At 36.9% G+C, this 25,284-nt stretch overlaps 1 protein-coding gene and 1 long non-coding RNA gene across 2 annotated transcripts in view; one reads left to right on the top strand and one right to left on the bottom strand.

Moving 5' to 3' along the window:
* LOC116045243 overlaps positions 1 to 24,128 on the bottom strand; it is a gene marked incomplete at its 5' end in the record, with an annotated part of 64,987 nt that extends 40,859 nt beyond the window's left edge. Inside the window, 3 exons of the mRNA XM_036005249.1 lie at positions 4,695 to 4,805; positions 22,059 to 22,367; positions 24,065 to 24,128. Of these exons, the coding sequence (XP_035861142.1) occupies positions 4,695 to 4,805; positions 22,059 to 22,367; positions 24,065 to 24,128 (484 nt within the window). The remainder of the gene's footprint in view (positions 1 to 4,694; positions 4,806 to 22,058; positions 22,368 to 24,064) is intronic.
* Positions 14,970 to 18,162, top strand: LOC118495878. Its single transcript, XR_004898318.1, has 4 exons — positions 14,970 to 15,413; positions 17,150 to 17,201; positions 17,638 to 17,712; positions 18,098 to 18,162. It is a non-coding gene; the product is annotated as an uncharacterized LOC118495878 (long non-coding RNA).
* Positions 24,129 to 25,284: the final 1,156 nt, after the last annotated feature.

Below are 25,284 nucleotides of genomic sequence, written 5' to 3'. Positions count from 1 at the left end.
GCTCTGTATCTGTGAAGATCTCACTGTTCAGAGCGTATTGTACACCTTTGTATACTGCCTACCTGTGTTGTCGTTATAAGCAAGGCAGCATTAGAAAACTCATAGTGGCTTATAATGACAGCATGAGGCTGCTGCTGAGAGCTCCAAGAAGCTCCAGTGCAAGCCATATGTTGGTCAGTGTCGGGGTACCTACCTGCTCTGCTGTTTTACCTAACCTGATGTATAGATTTATTTGCAGGGTATCGGAGTCAGAAAATGACTTGATGACTGTTTTGGCCAACCCTGTACGCAGTTCTGTCAGATTTACTTCCAGACTGTGGAACCATTGGCCAACATGTCTGTATGTCAGACATTGAACTTTGTGGAAGTTTTTGTGTTTTATGTTATACTCTGTGTGTTCTTTTTATTGTGATATGGATCCCCCTGGGTCTGAAATAAAGTTTATATTATTAATTGATAAAATAAAACAGGAAAAGACACAACTATGACACCTAGTTTGAAGCAGTTGTGTGTTTTTACAAAGTCAGAGTCAAAGTTTGATTCCTGACAGCAGCAGCAGCAATATTTGGTCCATTAATTGACTAGTCAATCAATAGAAAATCAATCTGCAACTATTTTCATAATCAATTGATTGCTTTAGTAATTTTCAAGCACAAATGCAACACAAAGTCTCAAATTTGAGTTTGTTTTACAGTAAACTGAATAAACAGAATATTTTAAGTCATGGAGACATCTTTCTCTTTTCATCTGATGGTTTATAGACCAAATCAGCAGATTAATTGATAAAGAAAGTAATCTTTGCTTTGTCACATGTGATCGTCAGGGCCACGCTGAATCTGCAGACGCAGAGTTCTGCTGATTTTTCACAGATTTTAAACACATTTAATAAAATAAAATAAAACTCAGAATGTTATCGCATCTCCAACCCAAGCAGAAAAAACAGTAATGAAATTCCATTCAATCCTCCATCCTCGTTCCTCGCTCCTCACACCTCGCTCCTCCACCATCCATCCTACACCCTCCATCCTCCATCCTTCATCCTTGTTCCAACATCTTCACTCTTCTGAGCAGGAATAAGAACTTTGAGACGGTCTTCATGAAGGAGAGCCAGAACAACTTCCAGTTCGAGCGAGGACCGAGGAGATATCAACTAAGAGACTTGAGATTCACCCTTACAGTAAAGGCCGTGTGTGTGAATCAGTTTGTTGTTGCAGACACTAGGGGGCAGCAGTGTGAAGGAAATGTTCTACTCAGTAACAACAGTAGTTTCATTCACTGATACCACACAGTAAAACTACTCTGTTACAGTAAAAGTCCTGCATTGAAAATGTTACTTCAGTGAAAGTTAATATAGTATGCAGAGTTTGGCAGCTATGTCAAATTCTTTCAATGTAACACTCATAATTAACGTAAATAAACAAATAAAAGTTTCTGTGTTTTATAAACATCCTTGTTTTATGGATTTCATTTAAATAATCAGAATCACAATCAACGTTATTGGACCCATTAGTGAGTTGGAAAATATGAATAGAAGCAGCAAACCGAAGATAACAAATAAATATGCACAAAGCTGTTATACACAAATCAGGAGGTGTGGGTGTTCCATGCTGGAGTCTTCTCGAGGACACATCTGTTCTGTTGAGTTTCTTCGTAACACCTACGGTCGTGCGGTGTATGGGACACAGGTTTTTGTAATCATAACATTTAAAAAAAAAAAGGCCTTAACATTCACTGAGGTTGTGCGTGTGTGAGGCACAGGAAATGTCCATAGAGATTTTTACTGGCTTTTAAATTATCTTAAAAAAATATAGAGTAAAGCTCTACGCTGATGACACTGTTATTTTAACTCATGAACAAACAGCAGGGCGAGCTGTTTTGAAGCTACAACTGGATTTGGGGCTTTTTATCTTCCGTAACATGTCTTCTTCAAGACTAGCAGAAAGAAATTGTTTATTTTACTACACTGTTTATTTGTGCCCGTAGAATTCTCCTAAATCCAGCAAAAGTTAACATTACATAATGTCTTCTTTGCATATTTAAACACTAAATTTCAGAAAACTATTATTACAAAAAACTAATTGTCTTAATGTCGATAATCAACTGGGGAGGTTTCATGGTCATATCTATTAGTTAAAATATTAACACTTATTTATCTGTAGAGTAATCAACATGTCAACATTTTTAAATCCTTATCTTTAAAGGTTTTGTTCTAATACTCTGAGTCAGAAATCTCCACTTCAGTAGAACTTACATAAACCAAACTTTACACTTTCATTCCTATCTGTATCCTGAAGTTTGTTTTACACCGGGCTTTGTTCAGATATCATTCAGAGTCTGACTTGTACAACATTGTAAGTACAGTATGAAAATAAACTATTTAATAAGAAGATGCCTTATTTGCATTGCAGACATTAACCAATGAGACATCAGATATGAAAACACTCAATGAGTTGTTTTGGAGTTGTTCGACATGTTTGTATGAGGACTTTCATCAAATCCAAGTGTAAACTGTAAAGTTCACCTTTGAGGGCTAAAATCCCCATAAATAAAGTCCATGGACGTGACCTCCAGGTGGGTCATCATTGTTGCTCTCTGGGCTCAGTTAAACTGTGTGTGGGTAGAGGGCTCAGTGGAAAAAAGGCTTCCAGACCACAAGAGAAAAGACACACAGCTGCAGAGAGGAAGAGGAGTTCCTGAGTGTTTCCAGCAGCAGCAGATATGAATCTGTTCTCAGTGGTTATTAGAAATCATAAAAAACTGTTGACAGCGAATCACCACTTCCTTTCCTGCAGCAGACGGGCTGTGTGGGTTTCTGCTCTGCAGCCTTTCTCACATTAACAACACAATGACAGTTACAACCATCCACTCTGGTTAAAGGATCATTCCAGGAACTTGAGTTTGAGTTCAGCTCTCAGTATTCACTCTCTCAGCTTTCATCTCTTTTTAAAATTTGAGAAAAATGTCTCATATATAATAACTTATATTCAAAAAGTTAAATACCAGTTTTTAAATATTTAGTGCATACAAAAACAAACATCCATTTGCTGCAGGCCTATAGACTAAAATAAAAATAAAAATCCAATGTTTAAAAAATATATTTCTGCTTATTTTTTGGGGGGCATTTTTAGGCTTTTCATTGCCAGATAGCTGAAGAGATGAAAAGGGGCGAGAGAGGACGAATGACTTACAAAGTCTGCAGTTGGAGTCTAACCGGGCGTGCAAGCGAGGAGTAACTCTCTTGTGGCCCTACCTACCCCCTGACCTATACAGAAACCCTTTTCTGCTTATTTTTTTAACAATAAAGCAATTGATGTTTCTTTTCAGCAAAAAAGAAAGACGTATGTATTTGGCCAGTGTTTTCTCATATTTTCGACTCAAGAACATGAATCATATTCTTTACTACGAAAGCCAAATTCACAAAACATTTAAATGATGTACATTTAAGATGTGTAGTATGTATCATTATGATTATACTAATACCTAGATTATAATAGGAGTCCTACGGTATTTAACGTGACTGCAGTTTTACAGAAAGACTAGTTTTGATCAAATCGGCAACAAAAACCAAAAAAGACACAGAATCATCTCCTTTGTTGTTTCACCCTCAAAAAAGCATTCTGCATCTCATTTCAAGCCCAACGAGAGCTTCCATGTATCAGGTTAACAGGATACAAAATGGGGCGTCCCGGTACTCTCCTTGTAAAGTGCAGGCACCATGTTCAAGCTTCGCGTGTTTCCGTCCTTTTGCTGACATGTCATCGCCTCTTCTACCCTGCCTTTCCTGTTCTCTCTATCATATCAAGGAAGCGAATACATCAACAACACATCCAATATTGGAGGTGTGTGGAAAGGATTAATATTGACTACTGATTTATATATAACAGCTGTGTGTATATATGTTTTATCTTTGTTTAGCTGTTTGCTGATATTCATATCTTCCAAATCACTTGTAGGTGTCAACATACACGGCCAATGACGTTTCTGTTTCTGATCATTTAAATCAAATTCATAAAAATGAGGGTTATTATAAAACATAGAAACTTTAGATTTTTCAGTTTATTGAGAACGTAACAATGAAAGAATTTGACAAAGCTTTGCATAATGTATTAAAGAGAAAGAAGAACACAAAAATACTATACACTATAAAATATCTACCAGACAGCTGATGATTCACATTCATTTTCTATCAATATACAAGTCACCATTTAAAGTAGAAATAATCAGTATCAAATAGTATTAAAATAACACTACACACAATTCACACTTAGTAACTTCAGAAATATATTTATGTATACGTATGTTTAGGATGACAACTACAACACGTCATAATTGATATTTGTCAATACTGATCAAAGTGATAAATTAGATGAATTTATGAGATTTGATGGTGAGAAAAGGTGAGCAGAAAACAGTCAGTCAGCATGTGTTCAGTTGGTGGACGGTCCCTTGTTTCTGAGGATCATCAGCAGAGAGAGTCCACAGCAGTACACCAGACTCTTCACTATCAGCTGTGTGTACAGCAGACAGAACAACTTCACTTGGTACTGAGACGGGACAGAAGCTGATGGTGGAAGAGTAGAAACCTCTGAAACAGAAAAGAAGTGAAACGTTTGGAGTTGCAGTCAGAAATGTCAGTCTTCTGTTCTCTCTCTAAGCTAAATCACTGCTGAACACAGTCACCAAGCCTTCATTACCTTGTTCTGTTTGGGCCTCCACTGTTTGGGCCTCCACTGTACTGAGGTACTGAGACGGGACAGAAGCTGCTGGTGGAAGAGATGTTGGTGATGGTGGAAGAGTAGAAACCTCTGAAACAGAAAAGCAGTGAATAGTTTAGAGTTGAAATTATAGATAATAGAAAACTGCTTCACGGCGACGAGTATTTTTTTCTTTAAGTGCTCTTGCCGCCCCCCCCATGCTTCGCTCGTGCCAAAAAATGCTACTGTTGCGATGATTGGTGTACAAAAAGCAATAGTTTGCAAGGCAGCGGTAGAGATGGAGGAAGGAAGGAAAGTGAGAGCCTGTGTTCGCGCGGTCCAACAAGTCCATCGCCAGACGAAAACTTTGAAAATATCCGATTTTGCACGGCTGCATGTAAACAGGAATATTACTGGAATATTCTCTTTCATTATTTAGCTATGTAAACATCTTAGTCTTTTTCGGAATAAGAGATTATACCGGAATATTAAGTGCACGTAAACGTAGTCAGTGCTGAACCCAGTCACCAAACCTTCATTACCTTGTTGTGTTTCGGCCTCCACTGGTCCCCCCTCGTGCCGGACGTAGCAGCGGTATTTATATTTCCTTTTCTCTTGCTGATGGATCAGCAAGATGGCGGCGGTGCATGCCGACTTTCTGATCACCAGCTGCTCTCCCTCAGCAGGGAGCAGATCCTCCAGAGGACCATTCTCCTTTTGTCTTTTCCAGGACAACTGGACCAGAGGAGGAAACATGGCTGAGGCCAGACACAGCAGGGAGCTCTTCCCCTCCAGGTGGGCTCTGGATGCTGCTGGGTACACGCTCACCACGGGCTTCACTACCGGCTCATCTGAAGTTTGACAGCAGCAACAAGCAGCACAGACACACATTCACACAGTCAACAGCAGCTTACAGCACTGCATTCAGTCTGATCCTGGAAACTACATGGACTCTGATCACTAAACTACTCATCAATACAGCACAAAGTTCACTACATATACTGTATTCACCTTCATATCAAACACACGGATCATCTCATGTCAGCACGTCTTATATGGAGACTAAAGACAATTATGGATTTGGCAATTCTTCATGTCAATGTACAAAGTCAATTTACCAAAATTATTATTACTTATTTAATATATTGATGACATTTTCCTTCATAGAATAGGCAATTTCTTTCTATATTATATTATAAATAACATTTACCTTCACATTCAATACTTTAGATTTTTTTAATTATTACAATGTATATAATATATATGTTAATATATATTAAAATACACAATTTATAAAACATGGCATATATTTTTATACACAACTGCAATGAAATGTCCAATACTGAGGGTTGCTCCATGGCCCGGGGCAAGTAAAACCCCACATTGGGAAGTTAATATAACAACAACAACAAAAAAGTCTTTTATTTTTTTGTAAATGTCTGCGCTCCAACTAATTACAGATAGAAACAACTGTCTCTCCGGTTTATTATTGCAATTAGATTTGATAGTTTAACAAAACTCATCTTAACTCATTCATAACACTGTCCATGATGTGTTCACCCTCCTGTTGTCTTCGGGTCAAATTTGACCCATTTTCAAAAAATATCTATATCCGAAATTTGGGTTTCTTTCAACCAAATTGCCAAAAATGAACATGGATGGTTCCATGTAACACTCTTCTTAAGGAAAACGAAGGAGCAGTGCACTACTTTCAATTAATTTTGGGTGTTTTATTCAATTTCATAGCATATTTCTGCTTTTTAAACTCAAAAATTAGGTTTAGTGTCCATGACTTCCAAGAATAAGTGTAAAACTCATTGTATGAGTTGGTAGTACTGGGGGGAAAAGCGTCAAATGTAAAAGCGATTTTTATGATATATATGAAATGTAAAAAACAAAAACTGCTACATAACAAAAATACTTATCTTATTCCCTAAAGGGGAAATTAACATATAATAATAATAATAATAATAATAATAATAATAATAATAATAATAATAATAATAATAATAATAATAATCATATAATTTACTTTTTTATGTAACAATAGCTGCATGGCTGCAAGAATTCTCTTCTAATGATGAAAAAATTAACATGTGAAGCCTGAAGCAGCAGAAACTCATTAAAACACATTTTCAACTTGTTCAATACAACAACTGAAGGAAATTAATGTTTATTCTTACCTGATACAATCAGTTTAGTTCCAGAGCCAAAGATGTAGTAGTACCCTCTGCCTCCCACAGTGAAACTGAGTGATACAAAAACCTGTCAGCTGTTGAATGTGTCCAAATTATTAACCAGTATCATATTCCAGCTCCATGATATGTTTCTTTAATGTTCATATTAACATGACTGTCTCTAATTCTATGTCCTTTTTGTTTTTTGGGGGGGGGGGGGGGTTTGTAAACATAATACAACTTTTTTTTGCCAAATGGCATTGTTTTGTCATTGATTACATGCCACTTTGCAACATAATACAACAGAGACCTTATTTATTGATATTGACTGATTTCAATATCGATTGATCCAACACCAAAGATTCTTTTGTTCCTTAACGTCATTAACGTTTGAAGGAGACATAAGAATAATGGTAATGGTAACAGTAATGGACAATACCTCTTCCAACCTGTAGGGGGACCGAAGAGGAAAAGTGCTTTGGTGCCTACTGTAAAGGTGCTGGTTGACAAGTAGCTGATGCTAATGCTTGGTCTATAACGTTAGCTAATTCTTGGTGGGTAACATAAGATTACAACATCGTTCAACATGCTCAGCTATTTTTAGTATGATTGTTTTGACCACGGTTACCTCTGGGCTAACCCACAAATTCATCAGTAAGGTTAACTGTATAGACGACTAATCTAATGGTAATTTAGTCAGCTAGCACACCCCTGTCTGTCTGCCTCACTCTCCCGGCGCTGCAAGGCTTCAGTCGGGATGAGAGCTGACAACAGTCCCCGGGACACATCCACAGTCAGCCCCCAGCCAGCTAGCAGCCAGCCAGCAACAATCCAAACCCGGTTACCACTTAACTCCAGTGCTAAGGACGCTAACAGCAGTTTACTGAACCGTCGGGAAACAGACCCAGGCACCCGAGTCAGAACAGCGGCCATTTGTAACGTTACACCTCCGTTAGCGGTGACCCCCCCCCCCCGCGCCTCAATTTTAGCCATCTTTACAGTTAGCTAAATTTACCCGACAAAAGGGGGATAAATAATTTAAAGATGTGGTAGCATTGGATCTGGACGGGAAGGATAACTCTGGGAGTTGGAAGGGGTATGTCGCGATTCTGCCTTCTCACTCCACGACACAGGTTCGTGGATCTGATTGTCGTGATTTTGGTTTCATAAAGCATATCGTTACAGCCCTATTTCCAACATGTGATGTTAGAAATGTGTCTGCAAAGCTTTTATTGCAGGAAGTGTTTGCATTAAGAGCAGATCAGCATTGTGAGGAGGAACAGACTTTATTCCTGCAGCAGGTCAAATCAGAGGATTTTAATCTTTAAATGTTGAAGCTTTTTTTGTTTTCATCATTTTGCCTATTTTGTCTAAATGATTGTAATCAGGAACTGCTTTTCAAAAAGGAATTATTTATGTTTTTATCACATGTACATACATATATTTGTATTATTGTGTGAATGCTGATTCAACAGCATTCACAGTATTTTTATTCTTTTCTTTATTATTACTATCCATAGATAGCCTACTCTGGCTCAAATTAATACAGGCAGCCATCCAATTATAACGACCTCATCCACATTGTCGAAATTTGTTAAATATTGAGCCATGGCACTGACAAACCTTTAGATAACAGGAGCCTATGATTTCTGTAGCCTCCTCCGAATCAACAGACATCCTGAAGGCCTTTTTCTCGAGTGGGGTTCCTGTCTCCACACCGCTGTCTTTGGACAAAAAGTGACATCCTGAGATCAATAATGTTGTCAGGTACTTTTATCACACACACACACACACACACACACACACACACACACACACACACACACACACACAAAAACACATAGTGTCATTTGTGATTTCATCCATGTATATAGCCCGCTTCTTTTCAGGCAATATATTCACCTCTCAGCTCTTTAGGGTCATGCTTGTTTGTTCTATGCAATGGATATGTCTGATAATAATACAAAGTATTTATACTTTCAGCGTTTTTACTCAATGTATTTGAACTGAAGTTTAGTTTAGCTTCCAGTTTTCTATCAATGTATTTCAGCTCTTAGCTTATTAACGTAATGTAGTTCAGCTTCCAACTGACAATTTTACATTTCAACTTCCAAGTTCTTCAACAGTGCAGTGTAATGCATTTGAGATTTTTCAAACAATTTCTTCATATTTCTGCATTTTCATCAGTGTTTCTCACAGTATTTGTAAGTACTCACATACATACATACTCATGTACATACTCATTCATAATTTCAGTTAGAAAATAAATTCAGACCTCACAATGTTCTACATCGTTTGGCATCGTTGAACCTTTCAAGCCAACAATTTTAAAACCCTTTAAATATTCCACATCTTTTATACATTAGTGGTGTTAATCAACATTTTAATGATGTTAATTAAAACCATTCATACTTTCCAGCTATCCTCACTATTTTACTTTCTTCTTACGGATTTAAGCTATTAATCCAGTTTAGCTTTAGCAATTTAGCTATTCAGTATTCGCACACATTTTCTGCAGGAAAAGCATTTTCTAGTTAATTTAATTATTTGTAATATTTAGGGCCCGAACGCCGACAGCGGGGAAGGCCCTATTGAAATTGAAGGAATTATTTTCTGCAAATGAATTGGCTTTTTGAGGGTCTTAACATATTCAAAAACTCACCAAAATTGGCGGTTGCATCACATCTGGTGGAAATTTACGTATTTTAAGGGTTTCGGGAATACGCGCACAAAAATGGCCCGCTAGCGCCCCCTACAAAGTTAAAGAAACTGAGCCCCTGCAGTGCGTTTAATGTAGACTCACAAACGTTGGTAACCATATGTAACATGTCAAGATGTACAAAAAAACGTCATTGGAGCCATACCCTAAACCCAACAGGAAGTCCGCCATTTTGATTTCAAAGTTTGAAATTAGTGCAATTTTGGCCATTTCCACGTCGTACTTTAACAAACTCCTCCTAGAGATTTCATCTGATCAACTTCAAATTTGGTCTGTGCCATCTTAAGACATTAAAGATGAAAAGTTGTTAAAAGAAAAACTTTTCGTCATAGGGCGTGGCCGTGGAGGGGCGGCCATTTTGTGCATTTCGCCATCACAACAGGAAGTGGGTGTAACTTGAGTGTACATTGTCCAATTGGCTCGAGAGTTCCTTCTTCGTTGGTGATGGTTTTGCCCGCCCCCTATGCTTAAGCCACGCCCCCTTTCATAACATTTGAACCGTTTAAGGTAGACCCTTGTGTGAGGTGTCGTTGAACTCAGCAGAGACGTCCTTTTTCAGTGGTCATGATTTGCCCTGCCCTCTATGCTTAAGCCACGCCCCCTTTCATAACTGGTGACCCATTTAAGGTAGAGTCTTGTGTGAGGTGTCATTGAACTCAGCACAGAGTTCCTTCTTCATTGGTGATGGTTTGGCCCGCCCCCTATGCTTAAGCCACGCCCCTTTCATAACTGTTGACCCGTTTAAGGTAGAGTCTTATGTGAGGTATCAATGAACTCAGCAGAGACGTTCTTCTTCATTGATGAAGGTTTGGCCGGCCCCCTATGCTTAAGCCACGCCCCCTTTCATAACATTTTAAACGTTTAAGGTAGACCCTTGTGTGAGGTATCATTGAACTCAGCAGAGAGTTCCTTATTCATTGGTGATGGTTTGTTCTGCCCCCCTATGCTTAAATCACGCCCCCTTTCATAACTGGTGACCCATTTAAGGTAGCGTCTTATGTGAGGTATCATTGAACTCAGCAGAGACTTTCTTTTTAATTGGTAAAGGTTTGCCCCGCCCCCTATGCTTTGGCCACGCACTCTGTCACAGCTAATGAACTGTATGACGTAGAGTCTTGTGTGAGGTATTGTTGAACTCAGCAGGGAGTTCCCTTTTCATTGGTGACGATTTGAAGTGTCTGAGTGCCGCGCAAATGCACGGTCGCAAGAAGCGGCCAACCCTGGTAACCCCGACACGCGCAGAGAAACGAGGGCCCATCCATCGCTGCTTGCAGCTTTAATTTCTGTTGTAGATCTTTTATTATTGTTTCTCTGTGTTGTTAAGAAAAGAAACTTCAGCTCAGTTCAGTGTGTTTGTGACCAGTGTTAGACAACTTACTCAGGAAGTGGAATCAGTTACTTGTTAGTTATTACTACTTAAAACAGTATTACCTTACATATTACTTATTAAAACTAATTAGTTATTGTACTTGTTATGTTACTATATTACTTCCTAACTGGATTAATACATGTAATATAATTACTGTTTTGGAAATTGTAATACCTTACACTACTCATTACTGGGGAAATAATATAACAGTAATATTACTTAGTAATGTGTTACTGCCCAACACTGTTTGTGACTCTGGCTGAGATGGAGGTGAAATATGTGAACCTGGGCTGTGGTTTACTGATCTCTTCCTGTCACAAACACTGTTTGACATCTGTTCATCTGGAGGTTTTTGTTCAGGCTGCAGGGAGACTTTCTCACTGTGGGGATCATACTTCAAACAGGAGCAGTAGTAGGTGGCTGAATGATCGAGTTTAACTTTCTGGATCTGCAACTCACAGCCATTCTGTTTATTCACAGCTGAGAAATCATCTTTCTGAGGATGATTGTATCTCTCTTTCTCTATGACACCAGTAACCCTCCTAATATACAGAATCCTTGTGAATGTTTCTGTGTCTCTCTTCTGGTACCAGAATACATAATTACTGTCACACTGCTCAGTGCCTCGACAGCTGAAGGAGACTTTTCCACCAACTCTCCTGGTCAATGTTAAATCATCCTGATCCAGCTGTGTTGCCATAGCAGCCAGCGCTGTAGAGAAACAGACAGGTAGATGAAGGTGAGTGTGAGCCAGTGTTTGTTAAAGGTGGAGTTTGTTGGCTCCTGATTGGCTGGAAACACTCACCTGAACACAGACAGCACAGAGCAGCAGAAGGGAGGAAAAGCATTTTGTTCAGTGGTGTTTCCTCTGGTGAACCTGGGGAGAAGTGGAGCTCTGATGCAGCTGAGGCCAAGGACGAGCTATGAGATCAGACGAGGACCACGTGGTTTCTAACAGGTCTTCACATCTCCCATCAGCCCTTGCTGTGGTACTTTTGAAAGATTAGATTGTGTTGTTAGTCAAACTAAGCAATTCTGTTTGTGTTAAATCTTCTGTTATGGAAAAAGAAGCTGAAGGTTTTACGTTCATGGTTTTAAGGTATTTTTCTAAATGAATATAGTTTCCCAGACAACCCTGGAAATACAAAACTCCTGAATTATGACCTTAACCTGTAAACGTCCCGGTCACATTTCTGTAATTTCATTTATATTAGACATAAAAGCTCTTCCAAACCCAGCATCACTAATGTATTTTGTATCCTGTTCAGTCTCTTCATTAAAGCTACGTGATGTTTCACTGAGTGAAATATTTGAATGGAAAATTTCTACATGACTGCAGCATCATTTTAGACACATTTCACCAACAACACCAACAACAATATGGACTAGAGCAATATCCAAATCGCGGGGGGGGGGGGCAATATTTGTTAAAGGCAAAATATGTGTCTAACCATTCTGAGTGAAGTATTGTGGGGCTGCAAGGCAAGGCAGCTTTATTTGTATAGCACATTTCAGCAACAGGGCAATTCAAAGTGCTTTACATGAAAACAGATTAAAAAATTAAAAACAGATAAAATATGAGAATAAAAGTTACAGTGCAGTATAAGAAATTAAACATTAAAGAGCAGTTAAAACAGTTAAATATATAAAATAGGAATTTCTCTTTATATGCTTATATAGATTGTCTGTATGACAATCTATGTCAATGACAATCTATGTATATTGTCAACAATGCAACTTCAGTATAAGAAATGAACAGTTATTTAAAGAAAGGCAACATCAAAAAGATAGGTCTTTAGCTTTGATTTAAAAGAACTGAGAGATGCAGAGACGTCCTGGGCCTACAAATCCTACCCTACAGACTAAAGGAAAACATCTTTGTTTGGTACAGATTCTTGCAAAAATCACACAACATGACTGTGTTTTAATGAAAATGAGAATGATGATCCAAAAAATGGATAATTCCCTCCAATATCGTGAATCATATCGCATTTGAAACATCAATCAGAATAATCAGAATTTAACATCTTCCTCATATTGTGCAGCCCTAGTATGAGGTGATAACTACAGGTTCAAAGTGAGGGCTTCAGAGTAAAAAAAACTGTTGGAACAACATGAAGATTATGTATAATGTATTAATTATTCTACAAAACTGTCTAATATTATTCAACCATGATGACAAATTCCCCGTAACCTAAAAAAAAAAGCTTACTTGAACCCAAACAGGATCTTTCCCTGAAACTAACTAAGTCTTGTTGGTGTCTAACCAAACCTGAACTATAGTGGTCTCACATCATAAAACAGATTCATTCTTCACAGACACATGATGTTTCCTCAGATCATAAAACACTTCTGTGTCGTTTTAAAGGTCAGTTACAAAATATATATTCTGTCATTTCATTTGGAGGACTTGTTGGCCCCCACCTCTGTCTGAATACCACCAGTTTCAGACACAGCAAATATATCAGAGCCATGAGCTCCTTCCAGAGAGCAGCACTGGAACCACTGCTTCAGATATGAGGACGACACCTGGATTGAACTCTTCTGAACCCTCCGGTGGCTTCGTCTTTACAAACTAACCCTCTGGAATTTATTTTAGATTCTAGTGGAGATCCCAAATTTTACAAAAATACCAAATCTGTTCAGCTGGATGTTGGTGAAATGTGTCTAAAATGATCCAGCAGTCATGTAGAAATGTTCCATTCAAATATTTCACTCAGTGAAACATCACGTAGCTTTAATGAAGAGACTGAACAGGATACAAAATACATTAGTGATGCTGTGTTTGGAAGAGCTTTTATGTCTAATATCAATTAAATTACAGAAATGTGCCGGGACGTTTACGGGTTAAGGTCATAGTTCAGGAGTTTTGTATTTCCAGTGTTGTCTGGGAAACTATAATCATTTAGAAAAATACCTGAAAACCATGATCATAAAACCTTCAGCTTATTTTTTCCATAACAGAAGATTTAACACAAACAGAATTGCTTAGTTTGACGAACAACACGATCTAATCTTTCAAAAGTACCCCAGCAAGGGCTGATGGGAGATGTGAGGAGCTGTTAGAAACCACGTGGCCCTCGTCTGATCTCACAGCTCGTCCTTGTTTGGCCTCAGCTGCATCAGAGCTCCACTTCTCCCCAGGTTCACCAGAGGAAACACCACTGAACTAAATGCTTTTCCTCCCAGCTGCTGCTCTGTGCTGTCTGTGTTCAGGTGAGTGTTTCCAGCCAATCAGGAGCCAACAAACTCCACCTTTAACAAACACTGGCTCACACTCACCTTCATCTACCTGTCTGTTTCTCTACAGCGCTGGCTGCCATGGCAACACAGCTGATTCAAGATGATTTAACATTGACCAGGAGAGTTGGTGGAGACGTCTCCTTCAGCTGTGAAGGCACTGAGCAGTGTGACGAAAGTTATGTATTCTGGTACCAGAAGAGAGACACAGAAACATTCACAGATAGTCTTGATATTGCCAAGAGGAATGGTGTCATAGATAAGGAGAGATACAATCATCCTCAGAAAGATGATTTCTCAGCTGTAAATGAACAGAACGGCTGTGCGTTGCAGATCCAGAAGGTTAAACCCAATCATTCAGCCACCTACTACTGCTCCTGTGGGAGGTTTGCTTCCCACAGTGAGAAAGTCTCCCTGCAGCCTGAACAAAAACCTCCAGATGAACAGATGTCAAACAGTGTTTGTGACAGGAAGAGATCAGTAAACCACAGCCCAGGTTCACATATTTCACCTCCATCTCAGCCAGAGTCACAAACAGTGTTGCGCAGTAATGCTATTATTGAGTAATATATTACTAATAATATTTATACAGATTTTAAGATGTCTTATAAACTGTCAATCAACATAGAAATGTCTAATGACAACATGTGACAGAATATGGATTGAAGATGTTTGAAGGTTTTAAAACAAAGTATAATTATATTAATGTCAAACCCTATATATATTCATCCAAACACTGAAATCACTTTGAATGAATGATTAAATTTCCGACGTTAAGTTCAGTAATTATTTAAAAAGTAGGAGGATCACAACTCTTTCTACTTCAGATAAAAACAAGACTACATTGCAACACACAGACATAATTTTATAGTAATGGAGAATATAAAAATGTGAGCTGATGATGTTACTGGATAAAAACGTATCAAAGTCAGTAGGATTCATCCTCTGAGGAACATGAACGTCTGAACCAACGATCCACAGAGACACTCTGCTAGTGGGTCTAAAAAGGACATAAAAGAAGAGACAGTCATGTTAATATGAACATTAGAGAAACACATCATGGAGCTGGAATATGATACTGGTTAATAATTTGGACTGGTTCACCTCAGCAGACACATTCAACAGCTGACAGGTTTTTGTATCACTCAGTTTCACTGTGAGAGGCAAATTGATCTACTGGATCTTTGGCTCTGGAACTAAACTGATTGTATCAGGTAAGAATAAACATTCATTTCCTTCAGTTGTTTTATTGATCAAGTTTGAAATGTGTTTTAATGAATTTCTGCTGCTTCAGGCTTCACATGTTAGTTTTTTCATCATTAGAAGAGAATTCTTGCAGCCATGCAGCTATTGTTACATAAAAAGGTTCATAGTTCCTGAAAACATGTTTAAATATCAAACACACAAAGTTTGATAAAATGTTAGAAACATATAGTATTTGATCCTCTCAGTTAAACAGGAATAAGAAAATATATGATGTTAAACATAATCTAATGTAGGTCAGTAAATGTATTTTGTAATGAGTATAACTGTAATAATTTTGTTTAGGATAATTAATAAAATATTTTTAAAGTTATTGTATTTTTATACTTTTGTCTTTTAGTGGAAGATATATTTATACATGAAGACAGAGATACTGAATATGATTACAATAAATATACCTTATGCATAATAATTTATATATATGATACACGATGATATTTAACAGCACAAACATGTATATATGTATCTTAGTGCACTTTTACTATAAATAGTATTTGATGATTAACATATGGACTAATTCTCAAATGAATTGTTATATTTGATCTTTATATACAATTTATAAACACATCATGAACAGTGTCATAGATGAGTTAAAGGAACACGCCGACTTATTGGGAATTTAGCTTATTCACCGTAACCCCAAGAGTTAGACAAGTCCATATATACCCTTCTCATCTCCGTGGGAAAATGTTGGCGTTATTTTGTCACTTTTGTCACAATACGGAGCAGTAGGATTGTTGGAACCATTCACCTGCATTTTCTGTGATTGGCTGCTGCCACTGTGGCTGTCAGACAGCGTTACAGCATGCACGGAGATGAGAAGGGTATGTATGGACTTATCTAACTCTTGGGGTTACGGGTAATTGGGAATAGGCTAAATTCCCAATAAGTCGGCGTGTTCCTTTAAAGTTCATACTGAAAGTGGAGGCTATTATTTAAAAAAATCATATATCGTTACAATTACTTAACTTATCGGAGAGACAGTGATTTCTATCTATTTTTGACGCTCAATGGTGTTTTTTGCCTCCAACGGCGCCTTCCAGGCAGCTAACCCTAACCTTAACCCTAAACATAACCATTGCCGCGGTGCCTGGGAGGAGACATTGGGGACACCAAAGACCGTTTTTGACCGCATACGTTTAAAATAAAAATGTAAATTTACTTGCCCCGGGCCATGGGGCAACACTTACAGTTGAACATTTTATTGTAGTTGTGTATAAACGTGAACATTGTTGTTAAAAATTAAATTTTTTATGAATTGTGTAGTTTCAATATATATTAAAATATGTTATAGATTGTAATAACTCTAAATTGCTCAAGTATTACTTGTGAAAGTAAATGTTATTTATTATAATATAGAAAGAAATTGTCCATTCAATGAAGGAAAATGTCACCACTATATTATGTTAGTAATAATAATTATAGTGAATAGACTTTGTACATTAATCCATAATGTGCGTCCATAATTGTCTTTAGTCTCCATATAAGACGTGCTGACATGAGATGATCCGTGTGTTTGATATGAAGGTGAATACAGTATATGTAGTGAACTTTGTGCTGTATTGATGAGTAGTTTAGTGATCAGAGTCCATGTAGTTTCCAGGATCAGACTGAATGCAGTGCTGTAAGCTGCTGTTGACTGTGTGAATGTGTGTCTGTGCTGCTTGTTGCTGTTGTCAAACTTCAGATGAGCCGGTAGTGAAGCCCGTGGTGAGGAGTGGAGGCCCACACAGAACAAGGTAATGAAGGCTTGCTGATTGTGTTCAGCACTGACTACATTTACGTGCACTTAATATTCCGGTATAATCTCTTATTCCGACAAAGACAATATTCCGACTAAGCTGTTTACATAGCTAAATAATGAAAGAAAATATTCCAGTAATATTGCCATTTACATGCAGCCATGCTAAATATATTTTCAAAGTTTTCGTCTTGTTGGACAGCGCGAACACAGCCTCTCACATTCCTTCCTTCAACCACCTTTTTGAAAAAGTTGGCATCTCTACCACAGCCTTGCAAACTGTTGTTTGCAACGCACAGAGCTGACCCTAATGAAGGCTTGTTGATTGTATTCAGCAGTGATTCAGCTTCATGTGGAGATGCTATGAAAGAGAACAGAGTAGAAGACTGACATTTGTCACTGCAACTCCAAAATTCACTGCTTTTCTGTTTCAGAGGTTCCAGCTCCAGCAGCCTCCTGTCCTCCAGAGAGAGATCCACCAGACCAGCTAGCTCTGGAGGAAGCTGACTGTAAGATCACCTGCTCACTCTCCTTCAATAACCTTTTACACTTCAGCTTCTGTTTTCAATGTCAACACTTACAGTCACTGTCCTGGCTCCATAACTGAAAAGCTTGGTAGAGATTTGACTTGTTTGTTTTTAATAGGGGCCTTTGAACTTTCATGTAAATTGTAGCCGACCCCCGTCTTTATGTGAAGGTGGTTGTCCCGTCTGGAAACGTCCAAGTTATACTGATGAAAATCTGAAGATGTTCTTATGAAATATATATATAGTAGAACATACTGAAACAGTGTCTGTCTCTGTGTGTGTGTGTGTGTGTGTGTGTGTGTGTGTGTGTGTGTGTGTGTGTGTGTGTGTGTGTGTGTGTGTGTGTGCGTGTGTGTGTGTGTGTCAGTGTCCTTCCAGTTTCAGTGCAGGGTGAAGTTGTTCTGTCTGCTGTACACACAGCTGATAGTGAAGAGTCTGGTGTACTGCTGTGGACTCTCTCTGCTGATGATCCTCAGAAACAAGGGACCGTCCACCAACTGAACACATGCTGACTGACTATACTAGGTGTAAATTCTATGCAGTGTTTTTTGACACCTTAGTTTATTTCTACTTTAATTGTGACTTGTATAATGATAGAAAATTTGAATAATCATAACATTGTTTATGTTCTCATTTTTCTCTGTAATACATTATGCAGAGTTTGGCAGCTTTGTCATATTCTTTCAGTGCAACGTTCTTAATTAATGTAAATAAACAAATACAATTTTCTGTGTTTTATAAACATCCTTGTTTTATGGATATCATTTAAATAATTAGAATCAGAATCAACGTCATTGGACCATTAGTGAGTTGGAAGATATGAATATAAGCAGCAAACCAAAGATAAGAAATAAATATGCACAAAGTTGTTATACACAAATCAGTAGGTGTGGGTGTTCCATGCTGGAGTCTTCTCGAGGACACATCTGTTCTGTTGACTTTCTTGGTAACACCTACGGTCGTGCGGTGTATGGGACACAGGTTTTTGTAATCATAACATTTAAAAAAAATAAATAGGCCTTAACATTCACTGGGGTCATGCGGTGTGGCACAGGAAATGTCCATAGACATTTTTACCGGCTTTTAAAGTATCTTAAAATAATAAAGAGTAAAGCTCTACGCTGATAACACCTTTATTTGAACTCAAGAACAAACAGCAGAGCGAGCTGTTTTGAAGCTACAACTGGATTTTGGGCGTTTTATCTTCCATAACATGTCTTCTTCAAGACTAGCAGAAAGAAAACGTTTATTTTACCACACTTTCTGTATTTGTGCCTGTAGACTTTGACTACATCCAGCAAAAGTTAACATTAGATAATGCCTTCTTTGCATATTTAAACACAAAATTTCAGAAAAATCGTAATAAAAAAACTAATTGTCTTAATGTAGGTAATCAACTGGGGAGGTTTCATGGTCATATCTATTAGTTAAAATATTAACACTTATTTATCTGTAGAGTAATCAACATGTCAACAATTTTAAATCCTTATCTTTAAAGGTTTTGTTCTAATACTCTGAGCCAGAAATCTCCACTTCAGTAGAACTTACATAAACCAAACTTTACACTTTCATTCCTATCTTTATCCTGAAGTTTTTTTACACCGGGCTTTGTTCAGATATCATTCCAAGTCTGACTCGTACAACACTGTACGTACAGTATGCAAATGAACATATATTTAATAAGAATATGCCTTATTTGCATTGCAGACATTAACCAATGAGACATCAGATCTGAAAACACTCAATGTGTTGTTTTGGAGTTGTTTGTCATGTTGGTATGAGGACTCTCATCAAATCCAAGTGTAAACTGTAAAGTTCACCTTTGATGGCTAAAATCCCCATAAATAAAGTCCATGGACGTGACCTCCAGGTGGGTCATCATTGTTGCTCTCTGGGCTCAGTTAAACTGTGTGTGGGTAGAGGGCTCAGTGGAAAAAAAGGCTTCCAGACCACAAGAGAAAAGACACACAGCTGCAGAGAGGAAGAGGAGTTCCTGAGTGTTTCCAGCAGCAGCAGATATGAATCTGTTCTCAGTGGTTATTAGAAATCATAAAAAACTGTTGACAGCGAATCACCACTTCCTTTACTGCAGCAGACGGGCTGTGTGGGTTTCTGCTCTGCAGCCTTTCTCACGTTAACAACACAATGACAGTTACAACCATCACACTCTGGTTAAAGAATCATTCCAGGAACTTGAGTTTGTTTTCAGCTTTGACAACTTTAATCTCTTTTTAAAATTTGAGAAAAATGTCTCATATATAATAACTTATATTCAAAAATATTTAGTGAATAAAAAACAAACATAAACAACCATGTGCTGCAGGCCTAAAGACAAACAGAATAAAAATCCACTGTTTAAATTTTATATTTCTGCTTATTTTTAAGAATAAAGCAAACAGATTTATTTTTCTTTCTTTTTCAGCAAAAATGAAAAGGACGTATGTATTTGCCAGTGTTTTCTCATATTTTCGACTTAAATCATGAATCATTATTAATTTACTACTAAAGTAAAAAAAACAGTTGAAATTATGTATAATAATGTGTAGTAATGTATCATTATTGTTTATTATGATACATTACGGTATTTAACTTGACCGCAGTATTTACAAAAACATGCGGTACATCTGTTATCATTGATCAGAGCGACAAAACAACAACCACAAAGTCATCTTGTTGTTTTGCCCCCTCAAAAAAACATCTGCATCTCATCTTCAAGCCCAACTAGAGCGTCCATGTTATCATGTTAACATGATACAACAAATGGGGGCGTCCCGGTACCTCTCCTTGTAAAGTGCAGCACCATGTATCAAGCGTCCTGGGTTCCCTTCCTTTGGCTGCATGTCATCCCCTCTCTACCCTGCCTTTCCTGTTTCTCTCTATCGATATCCAATGAAGCAGAAAATACTTCAACACAATACCACATATTGGGAAGGTGTGGGAAAGGATAATATTACTACTGATTTATATATAACAGCTGTGTGTATATATGTTTTATCTTTGTTTAGCTGTTTGCTTATATTCATATCTTCCAAATCACTTGTAGGTGTCAACATACACGACCAATGACGTTTCTGTTTCTGATCATTTAAATCAAATTCATAAAAATGAGGGTTATTATAAAACATAGAAACTTTAGATTCTTCAGTTTATTGAGAACGTAACAATGAAAGAATTTGACAAAGCTTTGCATAATGTATTAAAAAAAAAACAAGAACTAAAAAAATACTATACACTATCAAATATCAGCAGCCAGCTGATGATTCACATTCATTTTCTACCAATATACAAGTCAATGTAGGAAAGCTTTTTTTTCACACCTCTTTTGTCGGGCAGGTGCGTAGGATATGATCAAAAGTAGCAGATCAGAATTCAGATCAGATCAGGAATTTACCTGATGAAGGTCTAAGACCGAAACGTATTTTTCTAAATAAATTATTGCTTGCGTAATGATCACTGACTTTCTCTAATCAATATACAAGTCACAATTTAAAGTAGAAATAATCAGTATCAAATAAAAAAAATATATGTATATATACATATATGATATAGATCAAAAATATATGTATAAGTATGTTTAGGATGCAACATGTCATAATTGATATTTGTTAATACTGATCAAAGTGATAAATGAGATGAATTGATGAGATTTGATGGCGAGAAAAGGCGAGCAGAAAACAGTCAGTCAGCATGTGTTCAGTTGGTGGACGGTCCCTTGTTTCTGAGGATCATCAGCAGAGAGAGTCCACAGCAGTACACCAGACTCTTCACTATCAGCTCTGTGTACATCAGACAGAACAACTTCACTTGGTACTGAGACGGGACAGAAGCTGATGGTAGATGAGATGGTGGTGATGGTGGAAGAATAGAAACCTCTGAAACAGAAAAGCAGTAAATAGTTTAGAGTTCAGGGTTTATTATAAGGCTATAAGGTGCTGCATTCAAGGCATTTGGGCACCACCTAAGCCAAATGAATGTAAGATTAAAAACTGACTCAAAGACTGTTCTTAAATCTAATGATTGTAGATGGTTTAGCAAGTTTTGTCTTTAAGCTTTTTGAATTTTATTTATTTATTATCTGCTCTAGCTTTTCCAATGTTTTAGAAACAAATATGGTAATAATCATTGTCCAAAATAGTGTGAAATTGCATAGTTAGTTTTATTGAAAATCATTAATTTTCCCTAAACCCCCAGCCAAATACGTGCACCTAAGTCTTCCAAAAACCTAGAGAAAACACTGGAGTTGCAGTAAGTCAGTCCTCTGCTCTCTTTGACAGCATCTCCACACAAAGCTAAATCACTGCTGAACACAGTCACTGAGCCTTCATTACCTTGTTCTGTTTGGGCCTCCACTGGTCCCCCCTCATGTTGGATGTAGCAGCGGTATTTATATTTGCTATGCTTTTGCTGATGGATTAGCAAGATGGCGGTGGTGCGTCCCAACTCTCTGATCTCCAGCTGCTCTCCCTCAGCAGGGGGCAGATCCTCCAGAGGACCATTCTCCTTTCGTCTTTTCCAGGAGAACTGGACCAGAGGAGGAAACATGGCTGAGGCCAGACACAGCAGGGCGCTCTTCCCCTCCAGGTGGGCTCTGGATGTTGCTGGGTACACGCTCACCACGGGCTTCACTACCGGCTTATCTGAAGTTTGACAGCAGCAACAAGCAGCACAGACACACAGTCAACAGCAGCTTACAGCACTGCATTCTGTCTGATCCTGGAAACTACATGGACTCTGATCACTAAACTACTCATCAATACAGCACAAAGTTCACTACATATACTGTATTCACCTTCATATCAAACACACGGATCATCTCATGTCAGCACGTCTTATATGGAGACTCTTCAAGTCAATGTGCAAAGTTAATTTACCAAAATTATTATTACTTAATATAGTGATATTTTCCTTTATAGAATAGACATTTACTTTCTATATTTTAATAAATAACATTTACCTTCACATTCAATACTTTAGCAATGTTTAATTATTACAATCTATATAATATATATGTTAATATATATTAAACTACACAATTTAAAAAAAATGTCATATATTTTTTAACAGCATTTGTTAACGTTTATACACAACTACAATGAAATGTCCAATATTGAGGGTTGCTACATGGCCCGGGGCAAACTCATCTTAACTCATCTATGACACTGTCAATGATGTGTTAATACATTTTAAATAAAGATCAAATATAACATTCAACAGTCATTATCGTTATCTGATAACCACTAATAAAAAACTTTTCATAGGAGCCAGTAAAGATTGACTTCAGACAAGTAGAATTTGTTTTTACAGCAAAAAAATGTTAACGTTGAAGCCTAAATGATCTTTATGATATATGAAATGTAAAAAAAAACAACTGCTACATAAAAAAGGCCTATCTTAATCCCTTAAAGGGAAATTAACACATAATAATAATAAAAAAAATATTAATAATAATCATATAATTTACCTTCTTTTATATTTGAGTTAATATATATAGTATAATAAACTAAATGTTCAACTTTATATAAAATACAATTGTCATTTGCATTACTACAATATATATATATACATACATATATATATATATATATATATATATATATAAATATGTAACATTTAATATATTTGCCATCTTATATTTTACTGTAATTGCTTAAGAAACAAATCAATATATCAGTAATTTCATAATTTTTTCACAACAATTTACCTTTAATACACAATTACAATAAAATGTTCAGATTATGTTAATTATCAAATACTATTTATATAAAAATGCTTTAAGATACATATCAATATATATGTGTTTGTGCTGTTATATTTCATCATGTATCATATATATAAATATATAAATTAGTAGCATAATTTATATTTATTGTAATATCATATTCAGTATCTCTGTCTCTTCATGTATAAATATATCTTCCACTAAAAGACAAATGTACCATCATATAAAATACAATAACCTTTAAAAATATTGTATTAATTATCCTAAACAATATAATTAAAGTTATACTCTTTACAAAATACATTTACTGACATATATTAGATTAAGATTTACATCTGAAACTATTTATTTGTAACATTTCTATCATCAAACTTTTTCTATATGAATCAGATTAATCTCCTGCAGAAATAAAGAATAACTGGAGTTGTGCAGTGAGATTTAAACATGTTTTCAGGAACTATGAACCTTTTTATGTAACAATAGCTGCATGGCTGCAAGAATTCTCTTCTAATGATGAAAAAACTAACATGTGAAGCCTGAAGCAGCAGAAACTCATTAAACACATTTTCAACTTGTTCATTAAAACAACTGAAGGAAATTAATGTTTATTCTTACCTGATACAATCAGTTTAGTTCCAGAGCCAAAGATCCAGTACCGTCTGTACTCTCCATCTGCCTCTCACAGTGAAACTGAGTGATACAAAAACCTGTCAGCCGTTGAATGTGTCTGCTGAGGTGAACCAGTCCAAATTATTAACCAGTATCATATTCCAGCTCCATGATGTGTTTCTCTAATGTTCATATTAACATGACTGTCTCTTCTTTTATGTCCTTTTTAGACCCACTAGCAGAGTGTCTCTGTGGATCGTTGGTTCAGACGTTCATGTTCCTCAGAGGATGAATCCTACTGACTTTGATAAGTTTTAATCCAGTAACATCATCAGCTCGCATTTTTATATTGTCCATTACTTTGATTCATGACATTTGTATGTCGCACTGTAGTCTTGTTTTTATCTGAAGTATAAAGAGTTGTGATCGTCCTACTTTATAAATCAGTGTAATACATGAGACCAGAGTTACTGTTTACAGAAACAAACACTGAACAACCAAAACTACTGTTCATGATAAATATTGTAAACATTCAGCTGCTTAACACTCAAATATTTTTGCAGAAATCAAGGTCAGACATATTAAAGCTAAAATGAACATTATGGGTTGAAAAGGTTTGTTGCCAATTTAAGTATTCATTGGTACCAAAGACATCACTTCCGACACGCACGCCACGATTTTAGTGTCCGACATAGTAATAGAGCTAGGCCACAGATACACCACTAATTTTTTAGATACAGTCATGGCAACAGCGCATCTGAATGAGACAGAAAGGACATCTGGAAAAGACAGTAGTTATTGGTTGTGATCCATATTTATTACCTCCAACTGTATTTTGTCCTTTAAAATCTGCAATGCGTCTGCCCAAACATACTTTTCCTTGTTCCATCCCCATAAAGTACACCAGAGATAGCCTGAAGGCTTTCTAGAGTACAGATGCCTATCAATAAGTTGTTGCAGGACAGGTGAACGACACCGAGATATTGCACTAGGAGAAAAAAAATTTAACAACAGGACATCAACCGTGTTATTTTGGTGGTGGTTAAGTCTAGATTGATCATGCTAGTAGCTAGCGAGTTGTTAGTTAAAGTGCTAACAAATGGTTAACATTACAGAGTTAAATCAAAAAACAATTTTTTATACATGTGTATTCATTTAAATATAAATTGGTTGATGGAAAAAAAAAATTTTTCAGCAGATATCTTAGTTGTACCAAAATAGAGCTA

This window comes from Sander lucioperca, chromosome 9 (assembly GCF_008315115.2).
Source record: "Sander lucioperca isolate FBNREF2018 chromosome 9, SLUC_FBN_1.2, whole genome shotgun sequence".
Classification (NCBI taxonomy): domain Eukaryota; kingdom Metazoa; phylum Chordata; class Actinopteri; order Perciformes; family Percidae; genus Sander; species Sander lucioperca.
Note: the sequence above shows the minus strand (reverse complement) of the source record. Positions and strands in the feature narration are given on the sequence as shown.